The 21201-nt window shown below is 34.3% G+C and overlaps 2 protein-coding genes across 2 annotated transcripts; one reads left to right on the top strand and one right to left on the bottom strand.

Moving 5' to 3' along the window:
• Window positions 1-2741: 2741 nt before the first annotated feature.
• Window positions 2742-14519, bottom strand: LOC132561393 (amyloid protein-binding protein 2-like). Its single transcript, XM_060226117.1, has 9 exons — window positions 14479-14519; window positions 13293-13941; window positions 12124-12813; window positions 11034-11158; window positions 6633-6738; window positions 5547-5751; window positions 4765-4945; window positions 3423-3595; window positions 2742-3072 (listed from the first exon to the last, which is right to left on the bottom strand). Exons 1-9 carry the CDS (start codon window positions 14517-14519, stop codon window positions 2804-2806), a joined length of 2439 nt encoding a protein of 812 aa, XP_060082100.1. The 3' UTR covers window positions 2742-2803.
• Window positions 14520-15725: 1206 nt separating this feature from the next.
• LOC132561373 (ATP-dependent Clp protease proteolytic subunit, mitochondrial-like) lies at window positions 15726-20986 on the top strand. Its single transcript, XM_060226098.1, has 5 exons — window positions 15726-15869; window positions 17144-17240; window positions 18059-18246; window positions 20004-20109; window positions 20584-20986. Exons 1-5 carry the CDS (start codon window positions 15765-15767, stop codon window positions 20685-20687), a joined length of 600 nt encoding a protein of 199 aa, XP_060082081.1. The 5' UTR covers window positions 15726-15764; the 3' UTR covers window positions 20688-20986.
• The last annotated feature ends 215 nt before the right edge of the window (window positions 20987-21201 follow it).

The raw sequence follows: 21201 nt of genomic DNA, 5'->3' as shown, positions 1-21201 counted from the left end.
ATTAGTGAGTCCTAGAAGGACCAAACAGCTGCATGATGCGGTTTAATTTATTGTTTGTATATCACGTTAAATAGTGTTAAATTTTCCAAATTGACCAGCGAAGTGGCAAGAAACCACAAGGCTAACTAAAGTACATCGAACACTTCAAATGTCCTACCACACGGGGATATAGAACATTAGAATTCCCTGGTGATATGATGACAATCCCCAGAATATGAATTGACAAGAATGTTTCTACCAAGAAATGGGAAATTCACATTCAGCAAAATGAAACTAACACATCCATCACAGATCATGATAGTGAGCTACAAATGTATCTCCTTTGGTAAGATAGATATTTCAATGTACCACTTGATTGAGATACAGCAGTTTGTTTGATCATAATGTCAAGGTCAGGAGAGAACCGTTCATTATTAGGATCTACAAGATTTCTTACTGAAAAACAGCACAAGTTATATCATTCTACATCGAAATATTTACCAACACAATAGTGAAATAGCAACGTTTATAGAGGGCGTACCTGTCTTATACAAATATTTAGTTATCTGATCATTAACAACAAGTCTGATGTGAAATGATGGAAGTTTATTTAGAGTAAGTGTACATATATATGTCATACATAAACATTTATATGGATCACGGTGGAAGTATGGTATACACGAAAATCCTTTGAAGTAGCTACATTTGTTGTTGTCAGATGAGATAGTGTTATTAACAGGATGAAGTTGTGGTGAGTTGAAAATTTAAAAAGTTTTAGAATGTTCATGTGCACAAGCCCAGTAGATGTAGAATTTAGAAATTTTGGTAAATACATTTTCACGGAATACATGAATAACTTTGCCATCATATGATCATAATTATTTTAAATCTGTATCAAACAGTCACACCTGGATATTATATACATACATCAACATAGATTTATACTTATATATACATGTAGATACAAAACAAACAAAAGAAATAACACTGAAATCAATTTCTATTATGCAATAAACACTTCTACAACATTTTTGTAGATACACCCTCCATATTGCCAAATGTACATGTATGATGTTTAAATATTGCCATACCTGTTCAAAACCTCCATCCTGATTACAGCATGTCCCATTTTCATCTTAATTAATTCTTTTCTATTACAGACTCGTGTACACTGGTATCTATATATCATTATTCTATATAAAGCAAACCATTGTAATTTTACATGCATGTATGTCTCCTTTTAAAGATGTAAAATATTTCAATATTCATGAACGCCAATTTCTTCTAAAGACAAGAAAGACTGACTGCATGCTTACATTTTAAGAATATATAATACATGTTCCTTGTTCGACATTTATATATAGAACACTAAATTAGACAAGAGGACATTTCATATGTATGTAAACATGTTAAAGTTACATGGTAGGGAAACATCATCTAAAACACAGAAAAACAACAGGATTTCAAACAAAATAAAGACATCAAAACTTCAAAGAAGCAACAACATTTCTTAGAAGTTTGACAACATTTACAGAATCCATACATCTATCAATAGTAACAGTGCTTGGCAAAAGTAATTATTCATAGATAAAGTCTTACAAAAATAGAGAGATTTATGTTGAAGAAACTCTTCCAATAAAAGTTAATATATGTATAAAAATACACCAAAATATTGTCAAACAAATAACAAAGACAGCATCATCAATATCACATAGAAAAAAGTTTACTAAATGTATGAAAATCACATTATCATAAACAAAGATTGTTAAAATGTTTAGTATAGGAATGCTGAGAATGTTGAAATATCATCAAATTATTTGCTCTTTTTATGTTTAAGATAAAGGCCTTTTAGATTTTTTTCCATGGAAATCAGTGATCAATTAGTTAGGGTCAGTTAAGATTAAAATAAAGCATCCGTTTCTAATGATACAGATGAATTCACCATATTTTTTTTAAGTATGTTTTTTATTTTTTATCTGTCTTTTCTTTAATATTTCATGCAATATCCCATTTAACAGACTATACATAAACATAATGTACTACTGTTTTATCAAGATATATCAATGTTAGTTTACAAACTCTAGGAATCTTTAACAATATTGTTCTAGGTTTGACATTTCCACAGATAACACCCTACTTACATATTGCTTTCAATGTAGGTAATGAGAGTGAGAATAGGTCAACAGATGCTGTGTAATTATTGATTTTTGAGGGATATTTATTTTCTTTGATTTCATGGGTAATCTCAATAATTGAATTTAAATGACCACAAAATGATAAAAGATAAATGATAATATTATCTTTGCACTATCAGTGTTCCTGAGTTCTATCTATTCAAGAAATAAGATATAAAAAAAAAATTATGGAAAATCCCAAAGGATACGAGTCCAAGAAATATATATGATTTTACAGTAGTTTATTACACCTGTATATAACCAACATAAAGCTGTACATATAATATCTTACCTTTCTTCAAAGTAACACTTATATTCTAAATTCTGTCAAGTTTGACACCTGAATTTGATACAGTGTCTGAAATCAATCATTGGACAAGGTCACAGATTTTGTTTATTTTGTACACAACATTGTTGAATGTTACCTTTTATTTCACATCTAAGCATACTATACTCAACAGAAAATAAATTTTCAGTTTCAAATGCTATTCATGATCTAAATCAGGAGAATTTATCAAAATGCAATAACTACAACAAATGTGAAGTATTTGATCCTAGAAAAAAATATATAAATTTGGCCATCTTAAATCCTTTTAGTGAGGATATTTAAATCCATCACAGACAGTTTCAGAATTGTTAATTCCCGAGCTTCATTTATCCTTCTTTAATACTGCCGCCAAAATCTTCTTTGTATGTTTTTCCCAGATATCAAACTCCTCCATGAAGCGAGAGAAAGGCTGTGCTTTCTGTTGCAGATCTTCAACACTGATCACTCTCTCATAGACAGGATGGTCCCGCAGCCACTGTGACAGTTTGATCTGGACCTCGTCAGCCTCCTTGTTCATGTTGATTGACTGGAGTGTGCTTATCAGGTGCTCAAAGCACACATGAACCCATTTCAGATATACACCACAGGGTTCTGTTCAGCAGAAATGGAATTAAATCATTTATTAATTCATTAAAATGGAAAACAGATCAAACCAGTTAACAATTAGAGACAATAGAAGAACTGTAATAAGATGATAATGACACGTTTCAATATCTTACAGGGTTCACTAGTACTCTTATGTGTATTTCAAAAATTATGCCAGAAGTCTGTTGATCGTAAATAAAACACAAAGACAAAAATATGATGTCTACAGATAATTCTATTCAAAACTGACAAACAATAAAAAGTATTTTTTGAGTTTTCCTAAAATTATTAAAGAATCAAATAAAGCCTGTTTCTTGAGGTGTATATATTGTATATATATATAATTCTGTAAATACCTAAATTTGTGATGACGTCATTGAACATGAGGATAGCTTCCTTTGGCTTGTCAAAGATCTTATAGAAAGTACCAAGGGTAGCCATAGACAGCAAGCGGAAGTTGCTGTTGGGATTCAGACAAATCTTGAAGCACATAGCACTCTTATAGAGCATTTTCTCAGCATCCTGTAGTCTACAAAACAACAACAGAAAACAATGGCTGATGAAATATACAGGTAAATATTTAGAAATAATTTTGTCAGCATCCTGTAGTCTACAAAACAACAACAGAAAACAATGGCTGATGAAATATACAGGTAAATATTTAGAAATAATTTTGTCAGCATCCTGTAGTCTACAAAACAACAACAGAAAACAATGGCTGATGAAATATACAGGTAAATATTTAGAAATAATTTTCTCAGCATCCTGTAGTCTACAAAACAACAACAGAAAACAATGGCTGATGAAATATACAGGTAAATATTTAGAAATAATTTTGTCAGCATCCTGTAGTCTACAAAACAACAACAGAAAACAATGGCTGATGAAATATACAGGTAAATATTTAGAAATAATTTTCTCAGCATCCTGTAGTCTACAAAACAACAACAGAAAACAATGGCTGATGAAATATACAGGTAAATATTTAGAAATAATTTTGTCAGCATCCTGTAGTCTACAAAACAACAACAGAAAACAGTGGCTGATGAAATATACAGGTAAATATTTAGAAATAATTTTCTCAGCATCCTGTAGTCTACAAAACAACAACAGAAAACAATGGCTGATGAAATATACAGGTAAATATTTAGAAATAATTTTGTCAGCATCCTGTAGTCTACAAAACAACAACAGAAAACAATGGCTGATGAAATATACAGGTAAAAATATAGAGAAATCATTTCCATAGCATCCTGTAGTCTAGACAATAACACCAGAGACCAGAGAGCGATGGACTTTTAAATACATATAGCTAGATATAGAGAAATCATTTCAGGTTTTTAATCACTTAAAAATTGGCTCTCACAAACACTGATCCTCCTCTCCTCTAAAATTTGAACATGCTTACTAAACAAGGTGATTGATCAATCTACAGACTTTGTAATTAGGATTTGAATTTGACTTGTGAACAAGCATAATGCAAGCATTGACCATCCCTGGCAAAGAGTTACCACCTATTTACTTCTCTGGAAAAACAGTAGGTGGCTACTGATCTTGGCTATCTAAGAAGATGGTTCCTATACATGCTAAAATTTCACTTCATAAAATAACTTGATCCTCACATAATCTTTGTACAAATATCATTAAAGCCTTTCCATGAAAGCAGAAAAATGGATACAATCATAAAGTGCAGCATACCTATCCATCTTGGAATAGATCTGCCCGAGAAGGGAATACATTTGGGCAGCCCTCACACTAATATCGCCGTAATATTCTTCAACTATACCGATAGCAATCTTTGCCTCTGTTTCGGCTAATGTCAATGTCGCACTCATCATGTCCTTCGAAGAGTGAAGGGCTTTCCACTGGAGAGCTGTGGCTATAATTGGACAAAAATTATATTTAATGGAAAATAAATGAAAAGTGAATGCAGGTGTTATCAGTAAGTTAAAGATAATTTACGCATCACTTAATTCTAGTCAAAATAAAAGGTTGACCACTTTTTAGAAATTTGTAAAAACTTTTAAAAACGTTGAAATTTTCACTTGTTTGTAAAAAATAAGCTCATAAAGAGTTATTTCATTTTCCTGGAAATTATCAACTTGTCAATCAGAATGGGAAATGCATAAGATAATGTACATAATTGAAATATGTCGCTTCCTTGAAGTAACGGGGATGAATCAATTTCCAACACATCTATGTTAGTGCTTTGAAGTGATTTTTCTTTTTTTTTTAAATTCAGACCATAACTTTTTAACTGATAAAAATGATTGCAAAAGAAATTGCACATAAAAAAGATACACTCAATTTCAAGAAATTTCTAAATTATAAAAATAATCATCAGAATCAAAAACTTGCACATAAGGATTTCCATATTGTAGTAGGTATGAAAAATACAATATACAACATCAAGATCTTCTGAATTTCCTAAATGTCACAGGACATATGGATGTCATTGTTGATTTATGGAGAATTCTAACCTGCAGTATGGAGGAAAAGATACAACATAGGATGGTTGTCTCGCAGGAGAATCCGTGCTTTCCTCAATCCCTCATTTGCATGCTCATCATAGTTGAAGTCATCAAACTTCTGCAGGACCAGCATAGCCTTACAAACAGCTCGATGGGCCAGGGCAGTCATGATCATATCACAGCCATAGATTTTATGGGCCACCTCTAATGCATGCTGGTAAGAAATGAACATACGTCTGCATTCAACATTCATTAGCTTTCTTTTAGATTTTCTTCAAAATGAAAATACCAGCTTTTATACGCACAAGATAAGACACTTGTGAGTTGACACCCTAGGCTTATTGTCAGTAAATATATACATTGCTCAAACTTGTTAATGATTTTGGGGTAAATTTCAATAACAGATCATCATGGAAACTCCTGAGTCACTCACTTAATATATTAAAAATATCATATTTATAGATATATTGAATGGACTCCTGGTGCTTGGTACATGATATGCCCACATATAACTACTGCTGTTCTGTAAAATTACAAACAAATGTTATTTTCATCCAGAACTTGACTAACAGAAAGGTGGCAGTAGTTGGTCAGATGGAGTTATTACAAGATACATATGACCCAATAAATCTATATTAACAAACCAAATACAAAATATACACCAACACTTCATCAGTTTCTCTTGTATTTAAATATAAATGATTTATACACAAGATTCAGCGAAGCTCTCCATAGATTTATTCAACTAACAAATTGATATTATACAATTACAGCCTTTTGATGAGGCCAATACATGGTTTTATTAACCTAAAGAAACGAAACTATACTAACTGTAACATAAAAATCTCAAAACATGTAATTGAAATCAAAAAGTCATGTTAAATTACAGTCCAAATTTTCCTTTTTCATGTATATTTTTATGCCCGGTCACTTTGTATTTTTATTAGAATCAAGTGACAAGTTATTGTTCTAACAATCAGGAAGGGTAAAATATTATTTTAAAAAAAAAGTTTTTCTTCATATTTTATCCATTTATTTATTTATTTTAATTAATAAATTGATTTGTTCTTGAATATACATTGTAAAAATATTCACCAGAGCCACATCTAAACCAGCTTGATCCTGCTTGAACTCATTTGAGAAATGGCAGAACGCAAGGAGAGCTTTCAGGTACATTGGGTGTCTTGGACCAAACGTGGTTCTGGTCAGAAAAATATAAGGCAATTTCATAATAACATTTAAAAAGATTATTTGCATTTACAACAAGTGTCTTTAAAATAACAAACGATTAAATGGTTGATGAAAATATCTCTCTCTGATTACCTCCAAATCAATACACAGATCCAGGGTGATAGAGGGCTATTTTTCAAGAAAATAGTAATTTAAAAAAAATGTGTAGTTCTTGAATCTATACATCTGTAAACAGAACTTTGTACTACACTGTAACAACCGATGCTGTACACATACTCATCACAACAGAACCTTGTACACTGTAACAATTGATGTTGTACATATACTCATCACAACAGAACCTTGCACACTGTAACAACTGATGTTGTACACATACTCATCACAACAGAACCTTGTACACTGTAAAAACTGATGATGTACACATATTCATCACAACAGAACCTTGTACACTGTAACAACTGATGCTGTACACATACTCATCACAACAGAACCTTGTACACTGTAACAACTGATGTTGTACACATACTCATCACAACAGAACCTTGTACACTGTTATAACTGATGCTGTACATATACCCATCACAACAGAACCTTGTACACTGTAACAACTGATGCTGTACACATACTCATCACAACAGAACCTTGTACACTGTAACAACTGATGTTGTACACATACTCATCACAACAGAACCTTGTACACTGTAACAACTGATGCTGTACACATACTCATCACAACAGAACCTTGTACACTGTAACAACTGATGCTGTACACATACTCATCACAACAGAACCTTGTACACTGTAACAACTGATGCTGTACACATACTCATCACAACAGAACCTTGTACACTGTAACAACTGATGTTGTACACATACTCATCACAACAGAACCTTGTACACTGTAACAACTGATGCTGTACACATACTCATCACAACAGAACCTTGTACACTGTAACAACTGATGCTGTACACATACTCATCACAACAGAACCTTGTACACTGTAACAACTGATGCTGTACACATACTCATCACAACAGAACCTTGTACACTGTAACAACTGATGCTGTACACATACTCATCACAACAGAACCTTGCACACTGTAACAACTGATGCTGTACACATACTCATCACAACAGAACCTTGTACACTGTAACAACTGATGCTGTACACATACTCATCACAACAGAACCTTGTACACTGTAACAACTGATGCTGTACACATACTCATCACAACAGAACCTTGTACACCGTAACAACTGATGCTGTACACATACTCATCACAACAGAACCTTGTACACCGTAACAACTGATGTTGTACACATACTCATCACAACAGAACCTTGTACACTGTAACAACTGATGTTGTACACATACTCATCACAACAGAACCTTGTACACTGTAACAACTGATGCTGTACACATACTCATCACAATCACAACAGAACTTTGTACAATGTAACAACTGATGCTGTACACATACTCATCACAACAGAACCTTGTACACTGTAACAACTGATGCTGTACACATACTCATCACAACAGAACCTTGTACACTGTAACAACTGATGCTGTACACATACTCATCACAACAGAACCTTGTACACTGTAACAACTGATGCTGTACACATACTCATCACAACAGAACCTTGTACACTGTAACAACTGATGTTGTACACATACTCATCACAACAGAACCTTGTACACTGTAACAACTGATGCTGTACACATACCCATCACAACAGAACCTTGTACACTGTAACAACTGATGCTGTACACATACTCATCACAACAGAACCTTGCACACTGTAACAACTGATGCTGTACACATACTCATCACAACAGAACCTTGCACACTGTAACAACTGATGCTGTACACATACTCATCACAACAGAACCTTGTACATTGTAACAACTGATGCTGTACACATACTCATCACAACAGAACCTTGTACACTGTAACAACTGATGTTGTACACATACTCATCACAACAGAACCTTGTACACTGTAACAACTGATGCTGTACACATACTCATCACAACAGAACCTTGTACACTGTAACAACTGATGCTGTACACATACTCATCACAACAGAACCTTGTACACTGTAACAACTGATGTTGTACACATACTCATCACAACAGAACCTTGTACACTGTAACAACTGATGCTGTACACATACTCATCACAACAGAACCTTGTACATTGTAACAACTGATGCTGTACACATACTCATCACAACAGAACCTTGTACACTGTAACAACTGATGCTGTACACATACTCATCACAACAGAACCTTGTACACTGTAACAACTGATGTTGTACACATACTCATCACAACAGAACCTTGTACACTGTAACAACTGATGCTGTACACATACTCATCACAACAGAACCTTGTACACTGTAACAACTGATGCTGTACACATACTCATCACAATCACAACAGAACTTTGTACAATGTAACAACTGATGCTGTACACATACTCATCACAACAGAACCTTGTACACTGTAACAACTGATGCTGTACACATACTCATCACAACAGAACCTTGTACACTGTAACAACTGATGCTGTACACATACTCATCACAACAGAACCTTGTACACTGTAACAACTGATGCTGTACACATACTCATCACAACAGAACCTTGTACACTGTAACAACTGATGTTGTACACATACTCATCACAACAGAACCTTGTACACTGTAACAACTGATGCTGTACACATACCCATCACAACAGAACCTTGTACACTGTAACAACTGATGCTGTACACATACTCATCACAACAGAACCTTGCACACTGTAACAACTGATGCTGTACACATACTCATCACAACAGAACCTTGCACACTGTAACAACTGATGCTGTACACATACTCATCACAACAGAACCTTGTACATTGTAACAACTGATGCTGTACACATACTCATCACAACAGAACCTTGTACACTGTAACAACTGATGTTGTACACATACTCATCACAACAGAACCTTGTACACTGTAACAACTGATGCTGTACACATACTCATCACAACAGAACCTTGTACACTGTAACAACTGATGCTGTACACATACTCATCACAACAGAACCTTGTACACTGTAACAACTGATGTTGTACACATACTCATCACAACAGAACCTTGTACACTGTAACAACTGATGCTGTACACATACTCATCACAACAGAACCTTGTACATTGTAACAACTGATGCTGTACACATACTCATCACAACAGAACCTTGTACACTGTAACAACTGATGCTGTACACATACTCATCACAACAGAACCTTGTACACTGTAACAACTGATGCTGTACACATACTCATCACAACAGAACCTTGTACACTGTAACAACTGATGCTGTACACATACTCATCACAACAGAACCTTGTACACTGTAACAACTGATGCTGTACACATACTCATCACAACAGAACCTTGTACACTGTAACAACTGATGCTGTACACATACTCATCACAACAGAACCTTGTACACTGTAACAACTGATGCTGTACACATACTCATCACAACAGAACCTTGTACACTGTAACAACTGATGCTGTACACATACTCATCACAACAGAACCTTGTACACTGTAACAACTGATGCTGTACACATACTCATCACAACAGAACCTTGTACACTGTAACAACTGATGCTGTACACATACTCATCACAACAGAACCTTGTACACTGTAACAACTGATGCTGTACACATACTCATCACAACAGAACCTTGTACACTGTAACAACTGATGCTGTACACATACTCATCACAACAGAACCTTGTACACTGTAACAACTGATGCTGTACACATACTCATCACAACAGAACCTTGTACACTGTAACAACTGATGCTGTACACATACTCATCACAACAGAACCTTGTACACTGTAACAACTGATGCTGTACACATACTCATCACAACAGAACCTTGTACACTGTAACAACTGATGCTGTACACATACTCATCACAACAGAACCTTGTACACTGTAACAACTGATGCTGTACACATACTCATCACAACAGAACCTTGTACACTGTAACAACTGATGCTGTACACATACTCATCACAACAGAACCTTGTACACTGTAACAACTTATGCTGTACACATACTCATCACAACTGGCAATAATATTGAGTATAAAGTGATTTTTATTGGTGTTTTCATTAGAAAGAGGATTATTAAACCTTTTTTTTTCTCAATTTTAGCAAGATGGTTTAAAAGGTCAGTAGCAAAGGTCATCCACTCAAACAATTTATCAGGAACTCAGAGTACTCACCTGGCCTGCTGAACGACCTGTATGGCCAGTGTTTCGGCTCGCTTCACCTGCCACTTGGAACAGTAGGCTATCACAGCTGTACATAGGATATTGATAACATTCACAGAGTCAGTCTCCCCAACCTCCTACCAAACAAAGAATCATACATATCAGTCCTTCTGCAATAAAACTCATAGAAACATTATATTTTACCAATGAAATGTAAAATATAAATTTAAAAATCAATTTGAGGGTAATGTTTTCAGGTGTAAACTCCTGATGAATGTACAAAGTACACAGCAGATGTGCCTCTACTGCCTTACTGGACCTCCTACCAATAAATGTATGTAAGTTTTATATATTTCGTACAATTTGTATCAGATTAAGCTCAGAAATATCACTGATTAAGAATCAAGACAAAGTCTACTGTAAGGACATCAAATGCATTACACGTTCGTTAATTCTCCAATATTTAATTCAATATTCTTTTTATTTGTTTCATGTTATAAACCAATCAAATACAAAATGTATGAAGGCAACATTACACAATTAGCAAACCTTTGTCCAGGTTGATATGAGGATTTGTTAACTCGAGACTGAGGCCACAAAAAGTTCCTGTTTTGTTATATAACATGGCATTTAAGATGTCCATATTATAACTTCATTTTCAGTCTAGGTTATCAATTTGTGATGATAACTTCATGTCATGGAAATTCCCTGTTACTTTTTCAGTCAAGGTTATCTATTGGCAATGGTACCTCTTATGTCGGAATTGACCAGTTTCAGGCTAATATTGCAGTTTTTGGAAACCTGTGGGATATCTCACAAGAGAGGCATGTCCTTGGTCATATAACAATTTAAAAATCATGCACATGAGACATCTTTTGCCTCTGATTGAAGAACATTTAAAAATCTCCCATCCCTCCACCCCACCAGTGAAATTGAGAATTAACCATGACTACAGCTTAGAAAAAATGACTTGGCTTAAAAGCTTTAAATTTCAATTTAACTCTGTGTTAAGTTAAATAGTTTCCAAAAATATTCATCAAGGTTCATTTATTCAAAATCAATTTATGTGATGCAAGATTGTGAAGGAAGCTGTTTTTTTTACCTTAAGAGCTTTCTGTGCCCAGCCAAAAGCAGCATTCACAGATCCACGCTCTAACATCATCTGGCAGATCTCGTTGTATAACTCTGCCTTTGGTATCAGGTCCTTTCCGAAGGACATCTTATCTATCTTCCACATCATCTCAGTAGCCATTGAATAGGCAGTGTATGTTCCACTGAAATTATAATTCATATTTCGCAGCCGCATCAGCTTCACAAAACCTTTGTATTTGGTCATCCATGTCTCGATGTTGTCAGTTTGGTTTAGAACAATCAGAAGGACCGCCATGATGAGCTCTGCTTCCTTGAAGTATCCAAACTCAGCAAGGAAGTCTATCAGATGATAACCCAGTTTGATTGCCTGTTTGGTATCATCACTTGATTTTGATGGATCCAGTGCTTGCATTACAGAAGAATAAGAATCCACAATGTCACTGAGTAGATGGACTTCAGATTCTTGAAGGTTTCGAAAGTATTTGAAAAAAAGGTGATAGTTTTCAGAGTCAAATAAAATTTCATGTACCACATCACACATGCAGAGTTCAAAACCCTGAGGAAGCTGCTTTCTCCTTCCCAGAACAGCAACTAGTTCCAACTTTCTAATTTTCTCCAAAGCTTTTGTCTCTAAGGCAAGCTGTGCTTTGTCATCAGGGTGATTGGACTCTTGAAGAGCTTGGAAATGACCCTCAGGAACCTTTTTATGAAGATATATTACATAAAAGCTGTTTATCATATGTTTACTGTAATAACCACCACAAATAACTTCTTATTCAGAATCAGGGGTTGGGCTTAATACAAGGCAATGAAATAGTAGCTGATGGTAACTCGACACAACAGCAATAAATATGGGTGGGCTTATTACCAGACATATTTTATACTAGATAAAGTAAGATACAGTAATTAATAATATATAAATACATAATGTTTAAGTTTCTGAGAAGTCAACAACAAGACAAAATTCTGTAGCTGAACTGCCTTTGGTTCAATTGCCTTTCAAGTTTTTCAAGAAAGAAAATGATTTCCAGCAGCTTTCCTTGCCTGATAATCCAGCACAAACATTTCTCAATTGACAAATACAGCAAATCTGATAATGAAGTATGGCGGAAAGTACGTGTATATATTTACAATTGTTATTTGATATAAAACTTTGAATGTACAATGTTTAAGATTTACCTGTAAAAGTGATCTGAAGTTATCTGGAGTTGGCACCCATTGCTGGAAAAACCCTTTGACAAGGGTCATGGACTCTTGATTGTCTTGATTCCAGGGAGTCAATTTGTCCCCACGTTCTGGTATCATGTCTTTGGTTTGTTTTTCCATCTCTTGGTCTGGAGGAGCCCCACGTCTTTCCTCATCAAGATTGAGGACATTTTGAGGTTTGGACTGATTCTTACTGTCCTTGATGATGGGTGGTACTGGATTGTAATGAGGTAGCCTCCTTTTGTCCATTGTTTCACTAAATTTTGCAGTTTGTGAGGTTGGGCGATGGATGACAGTGTTATCAAGGAACTCCACCAAAGACCTATACCTCTTCCTGACCTCTGGGCCAGCATCTGGATTCATCATAGCATCACGAAATATATTGTACCAATCGGGGACATTTGTTTTTGAGGGCAGTAAGTCTATGAGAATACGGGCTTTGTCTGCATGTGTAGTACCATGCGCAATCTTTCTCTGGTCAAAATTGTTAAGTAAGTTTTGTTCTATGAGGGCTCCAATGATATGATCAACCTTCAGTTCCTGGACCAAAGCTATTCTGTTTATACGTAGCCTCATCACATTCTGTCTATCTATTCCCGACATGTTGTCTGTACTTTTCTGGCTGCTAAAAAGTGAAATATAGCAACTAAAGGTTTTTCATCAAAACATTAACGACACAAACAAAGAAACATGTAATATAAATATACAGAAACAAATAATTAATAGTATTTACATTGCAAAATTGATATAGTTTATAATTTGCAAATAATAATGGTATTTACAGTAGCTCAGATTAAATTCATGTTAGATGAACACGTGTAGATATGAATACGTGTACAAATTTTACACATAATTCACCACAATCAGCATTTACAATGAACAGTGTAACTTCTGCACAAACTGTGCATGGTTTTGAAAGAGTAAACTTCAACATTATTTCGTGCTTTAAGCAGAGTTATTTTTCTCTTTTCAAATGCAAGAAACTATATAAGGATGTAAATTCATTACAAATAGATATACACCACGATAATAGAAAACTAACAGACAGAAACTGAAGAAGGGCACCTGCAGCTTCCTTAGCAACGAAAACGTACAGGTTAAACGCTTTAATTAAAGTATCAAGAATGATGAACTATTACAAGGCATTGAAACAACTTACTCAGATAACACGAACGTATCCTTTCGGATCGTAGCTGCCATTCTAATCCGTCATAAATTGGCCAAAAATTTAAGTAACATAAAACTTCTGTCGTTTTGTTGTTACGAATCGGCCATGTTTTCTAACGGAAGTAGAATTATGTCCGCGTACCAAAACGCCGAAGCCTGAGATGCATTCGGTAGCGAGAAAAATCTATTGTATGACAATGAAACTTAATGTCGATTAGTTTGAAAAAAAGCAAATATGTTATGAAAAAAGTACGTTAAAGGTGTGACAATATTTTCGGCATTTAAGATTTTGCATCCAGTCCAAATTTGTATTACATAAATCCGGAAAAAACTATTTCAATTTGCATTTTAGCCTATGTCCGGAAGCAGAATTTGACGCAACTTCTTCCGAAATGGCGTTGCTGCAGGTACTGTTATAAACTATTCTGCATGTATAGATGACAAGTCAACATATTTGATCATTTTGTGACTTTCTTTAAGGAAAACGATTTAGCAAACGTGTCAACCATCGATATCTCAATATGTTCAATCAGAACCTTAGTGTCTGTGTATACTCTGGTACTAGATTTGGACAGATCTACCTAAAATCGAATGGTCAATCGGATACCTGCATAGGCAGCAACATCAGTCCGTGACAACACTTACGAATAAAGACAGGAATTTGCCTCAGGGTCATGTTCAGATTAGTTAATCATTTGCATGATCTAACTCAGTGATTGACAGGTTTTCCGTCTTCATGACTCCTCCCTTGTCCGGGTATCGTCTCGCCGAGGAACGCCAGTGTTCTGGCGACGTGTATCTAACTCATATAGACAAGCACCTTATGCAACGACTTGAGGTTTCTTGGCATTTTAAAGAACTTTATATAGAACAGATTGGGTACGATCCCTCAAAGGGTATTAGTTGTGCAATTGAGGGAAAGATACCACTTTCAGTAATCGGTTAACTCCAACATGTTGATCCGGTAAAGTTTTTCAACATTCAGATAAAATAAAAACTGAATTGAATTACGTGTCGCTTGGTGAAAAATAAAGTTTTGACAAACCAGGACGATCAAGAGCCAATCTTAATGCCAAATTTCCTGATTTGTCACTTGATTTCTGGTTTATTGCTCAAGAACCTTCATCACTTTCTCTTTATTAGAAAATATATCTTAAACAGAACTGACAGTAATGCTGTTAATTTCTTTAAAAAATGTTGAAATGATCTTAATTTTATTTTCAGAGATGTCTGCGTTTGGTGCCTAGAAGAATTCAAACACGACTGATCCACCATACAATGAATAGAAAAACCTATAATAACTATCGTGTTGAAGAAAACCAACCAGTAACCAACATTTACGCCCACCTACTCCAACAAAGAATAATCTGCATCATGACACCTGTGAGTACAGCCAGTAAGATATCCAGATTAAACAGGACCTTCAAAAGAAAGCCAATCATTGCAATCCAATCATTTTTCAACAAGAATTAAAATAATATATTCTGAACGAAATTCCATCAATCAATTTAGAAATATTGATAATGAATAATGAATTGGATTTACTGGTGGTATGAATTAATATAATATTTCATTATAAGCTATCACAGGCCACACACAATGTATAACTTAGTACATAAACTATAGTTACCAACACTTGGTTCAAAAATCATTGAACCTGAAACCATTAGACATAAAATGCCAATTTTCAGAATATATAAGTAAGATTTTTTCCTTATCCAAATGCGAGATCTGTTTTTGGGATGTGTTAAGATTACTGATGCCTGAGAAAATTGAAACATTAGTAAAATATACCATTTACAGTGTGTATAGTGTAGGGAATATATATACGGGTATTGCACATAATAAAAAAAACAGTGAAAGAACTGCAGACTTAATTTCTGCTTACATAAAATGCATAATACTATACATAAAAGGATGTAAGAAAATAAAATTATTCAGTAAGAAACAAACGACATGCACACAATTATCTAATGTACTGGACGTACAATTACATTTAGTTTCATTAGAATTGGTTGAGAAATCAGTAAACCAAGGAAAGTATAGTTTACAAGAGATCTAACTTCCAATCGCACGAAAGTCACCAAAACAAATAATCAATTCCAAAAAATGGATTAAGGACATTCATCATCAACAGAATGTTAGACGGTGAGGGAAGGAATTTCTGTATCTGATTGCAGTATTTCTCATTGTCACTTTGTTATGTGGTAGATATTTATAGAAAACCAGTACGACATATGATAAATACTTTATGTGAATTGATTTTGCTCAATGCTGATGAATGTGAAACGTTTTATTTCATAATCGTCAATAAACTGAAACTGCTTCACAATAAAAAAAAGTCACATTTAGTGTTTCATATTTCATATTCAACATTTTGCCTTATCATTTAGCATTTCGAATAAATGGCAAACAAGTGATAGACAATGGGACAAGGGAGATAACTCTTGTTGTTTGCAATCTTTCGCATGACAGATTGTCATCTTGTTAAATTTTGTTCTGGTTGTAATACTATTTGAATCATTTATGCTATCTTGTTTAACAATGAGATGAAAAAAATGTAACTGTACCGCCTTATTGAAAAAAGACTTGGATATTTTTTGTTCACATCTAAATATCTTGTATTTGATAAATGAATATTTTTCTTTCCTTTTTAGATATGTGATGAGGTAGCAGGGAGTGTGATAGCCCAGATTTTACATTTACAGGCAGCAAATACCAAACAAACTATCCACATGTATATCAACTGTGCAGGTAAATCTGAATAACATGTTTCAAGGAATTCCTACCCCTATCAGTTTCTGTGTACTCTGCCTCATTACATCACCAAACCTTTTTTATATTGCCAAATCTCTGATGGCAGCATAAAGGGAAACTGGTATCAGTTTACAAAGTGTTAAATTTCACATCTTTTTTTTTGTCCTCACCATTTTTACTTGGATAGAGGGAAGCATATAATGTCTCGTATCATTCTAAATCACCGTTTTGAATCAACAACATATCATGAAAAATACTCAAAATATTTGGTTAATCAAATTCTATACCTAATCAGATATTTGTAGGTACATACATGTTTGAAAAACATTTTTTTTTTTAACTTTTTTGTTTTGTAAAAAAAACCATAATGTATAAAAACTGCAAATGTAAATACTGGAAATACATGTAATAAGTTTAAAATAAAATCAGTCATTGTTCATGTACAGCAGCAGGCATGTAGCTGCAGATACATGATGATGATATGAAATAAATTATTTGACAAATTATTCAAATTTCTTTCCAGCATGAAGGCATCTAAGGCATCTATGCCCACCCCTATCTCCTCACAGAGCTTTGCCCCATACACCCACAATTCACTTCCATCTATACTATGTACTCACCAAATTACTAGACTCTATGCCTGACTGATGAATGTGTCTCTATGTCAGTCAGCCCCAGGTAAAACTTATACACATCCTTTTATTATAAACATTATAGATATTTGCTTCAAGTGAAACTATGTCCACTATATCTGTGCATACTGAAATAAATGGATAACAAATTGAAAATTAAAATAAGTTTTAAATTTCCTGTAGGTGGGAGAGTGTCCTCAACACTTGGTATATATGACACCATGCAGTTTGTTGGGAATCCAATAGCCACCTGGTGTGTGGGTCAGGCTACAGATATGGGATCTCTACTACTCTCAGCTGGAACAGCAGGGATGAGAAGTGCTCTACCCCACTCCAGAATCACACTCACTCAGCCTGTCAGTGGTCTTAGTGTAAGTTGTGTTCAGTCTTATTTGGTCTGCAAGGATTTTATTGTCTAGCAGGCAAAATATGGTGATTTCCAATTTTTAGCTCACCTGACCTGAGGGGCTAAGTGAGCTTATGCCTTGGCATGGTGTCCTTCGTCAACTTTTCCCTTTGAACAACTTCTAAATAAACAATGGACCAATGGTATTGACATTTATCTGGTATGTTCCTAGTATGAAGCCTTATAAAATTTGTGAAAAGAAATGACATTTACTGATATTCAAGGTCACTGGTGTCAAAGTTGGAAAAATAAAAAGAGGTGGAGTCCAACATCCTGTGAGTGGTACTAGTTGGTAGATGTATCGGTAGAAGAATCCTAGATGGATCAGAAGGATTCTAGCAGAGCTCCATAGATGATAGGTACTAACCACTAAATAAAGGATGGAGCATCAACACTAAGGATTCCGTGATCGGTAGTTTTATTTGGTTGACATGTTTCGACTAGCTAGGCTAGCTGTCATCAGAACAACGGTACAAGTATTGCCATAGCTAAGGTTAAAATTACAGTTCAGTCGTGACGTAATAATGCATTGTCTTGATCATGTGATGATAACAATACAGATCGTAAGCTTTACAAAGTATAAGGAACAAAGCTAACTATAGATTATATACATACAAAAATGCTACAGTTCAGCTGTGTCATGCTCAAGTAAAGTATTCCGATGTTCTTTCGGTTTGCCTCCTACACTGGCTACAAGTCTGGAAGTGTGTGATGTTTTCTCTAATCAGGAATGGCGGAGCTGGTATGTGCATTGCTACCGAAAGAACGTTGGAATACTTTACTTCAGCATGACACGGCTGAACTGTTTTTTAACCAACATTTACATTTCATCATAAACATTTATTGACATTGCCTCCCAATGACGGCTAGCCTAGCTGGTCTAAATGCATTGAATTTACAACCAATATATGAACATTGTAACTGAACACTTCAATTTATAAACAGCATTGCTGTGCCATTTTTGTATGTATATAATCTATAGTCTTTAATCTTTGTTCCTTTTACTTTGTATAGCGTAAGGATCTGTATTGTTATCATCATGTGATCAAGACAGTGCATTATTACGTCACGACTGAACCGTAATTTTAACCTTAGCTATACCAATACTTGTATCGTTGTTCTGATGACAGCTAGCCTAGCTAGTCGAAACATGTCAACCAAATAAAACTACCGGTTACGGAATCCTTGGTGTTGATGCTCCATCCTTTATTAAGTTGGTGTCAAAGTTGTTTAAACATTTAAACAATTTCTTCTAATGAATCATAGGCCTAGATGCATGGTATTTAGCTGGTATCTTTCTTTGATGATGTCTGACAAAGTTTGCAAAAAGAAATGACCTTGACCTATATTCAAGGTCACAGGAGTCCAATTTGTTAAAACATTTAAACAACTTCTTCTCATGAATTGAAAAGCCTAGAGGCATATTTGGCTGGTATGTTCCTAGGATGAAGCCTGTCAAAGTTTGCAAAAATAAATGACCTTGACTTATGTTCAAAGTCACAGAGGTAAAATTTTAAAAACATCTGAATGACTACTTCTCATGAACTTAAAGGCATATTTGGCTGGTAAATATATACCAGGTGAACACTACTTTCTTTTTTGCCAGAACAGAAATACTTCAGGTTTAATGATTTTAGCTTCAGGAAAATAGAATCATTGTTGAATGTTTTTTATAAAAGAAGGTTCAAAGTGCTGTTTTGATTATTGTTATACTGTTTGTAGGGACAAGCCTCAGATGTAGAAATTCAAGCAGAAGAAATCTCCAGAATTTTAGATCAAGTTAACAACATATATGCCAAACACACAGGGAGAAGTCTAGAAGAAATAGGTTAGTATGTTTCTTGAAATATAGTTAAATACAACAATTTGTCATATACTGGTTCTTATGAGTAACATCAAAGGACCCAATGCGAGGCTAATACACGAACACTCTTCCTTTACTTGGTGTAATATGAATTTGTACCTACCAATGTGTGACAGACAGGCACATTCAAAACCGATATATTCCATTTAAGTTTTATATATGTAGAATATATGAATATACATGTATTCACAACTTCAATATAAAAATTAAACTTATTTTCTTAATATGAAAGTTTATGCTTTGAAAAAATAATAACAAGAATGCCTGAATTTTCCATTAATATTGATATTAAGCGATCACATTTATTTATGTAACAGTTTGAAAGACAGTTCCTGTGATATAATAGTTTTTTGATTGACCAGGTAAGTATAACCACTCAATACATTGATACATTTTATAAATTGATACTTTTTATCAAAATTTACCTTTCTTTTACAGAGGAAGTAATGCAGCGACATAGATTCATGGATGCAGAAGCTGCGAAAGACTTTGGGATAATTGATAAAGTTTTACAATTTCCTGAAAAATATACAAATAAATAATGTGCAGCCTTAAATTCTAGGTCAGTGATTCTGATTTATATGATAGTGCATTTGTTTATTGTGTAAATGGATATGATATTAGGACGATGTGTGTTTTAATATAATTGTGTTGAGTGTGGTATGGGTAGTGTATGTAACCAAATGTGTTCCAATATATCTTGAATATGGAGTAGACTGAAAGAGTAATGGTTATTTAAATAAAAATATGATGTACGTGTGAATGGATGGATATTGTTCTTAATCAGAAACTAAATAAGGATTCTTTCTGAGAAGTGCTACATATAAATTGGAAGTATTAAAAAAATCTTCACAATATTCTTAGATTTTCTTTTTTTGTTGTATAATCAAAACAATCCCGCTTTTAACAGGAGTTTACTTTTTTGACATTCACCAGGCTCTTAGACAAGATCTTCAGAAGTACATTTGATATTGATAGAGCCTGACTATCAGACAACAAATCATATTGTAAGTTTGATAGTGTATTTTACGTTTTGACCAACAGACATAATGTCAT

The sequence above is a fragment of the Ylistrum balloti genome, unplaced genomic scaffold (assembly GCF_031769215.1).
Source record: "Ylistrum balloti isolate Yb309-2 unplaced genomic scaffold, AGI_CSIRO_Ybal_v1 Utg371196, whole genome shotgun sequence".
Taxonomy (NCBI): domain Eukaryota; kingdom Metazoa; phylum Mollusca; class Bivalvia; order Pectinida; family Pectinidae; genus Ylistrum; species Ylistrum balloti.
This window is presented reverse-complemented; position numbering and strand designations above follow the sequence as displayed.

What these genes read in the sequence shown, in the direction of transcription:
- LOC132561393 (XM_060226117.1), bottom strand. Translation starts at nt 14,519, where the DNA reads ATGGCAGCTACGATCCGAAAGGATACGTTCGTGTTATCTGA. An exon ending in GGGCACAGAAAGCTCTTAAG is followed by an intron (nt 11,159 to 12,123) that starts GTAAAAAAAACA and finishes TTTGTTTGGTAG; the next exon opens with GAGGTTGGGGAGACTGACTC. An exon ending in CAGGTCGTTCAGCAGGCCAG is followed by an intron (nt 6,739 to 11,033) that starts GTGAGTACTCTG and finishes TTTTCTGACCAG; the next exon opens with AACCACGTTTGGTCCAAGAC.
- LOC132561373 (XM_060226098.1), top strand. Translation starts at nt 15,765, where the DNA reads ATGAATAGAAAAACCTATAATAACTATCGTGTTGAAGAAAACCAACCA. An exon ending in TAATCTGCATCATGACACCT is followed by an intron (nt 15,870 to 17,143) that starts GTGAGTACAGCC and finishes TTTCCTTTTTAG; the next exon opens with ATATGTGATGAGGTAGCAGG. An exon ending in CATGTATATCAACTGTGCAG is followed by an intron (nt 17,241 to 18,058) that starts GTAAATCTGAAT and finishes AATTTCCTGTAG; the next exon opens with GTGGGAGAGTGTCCTCAACA.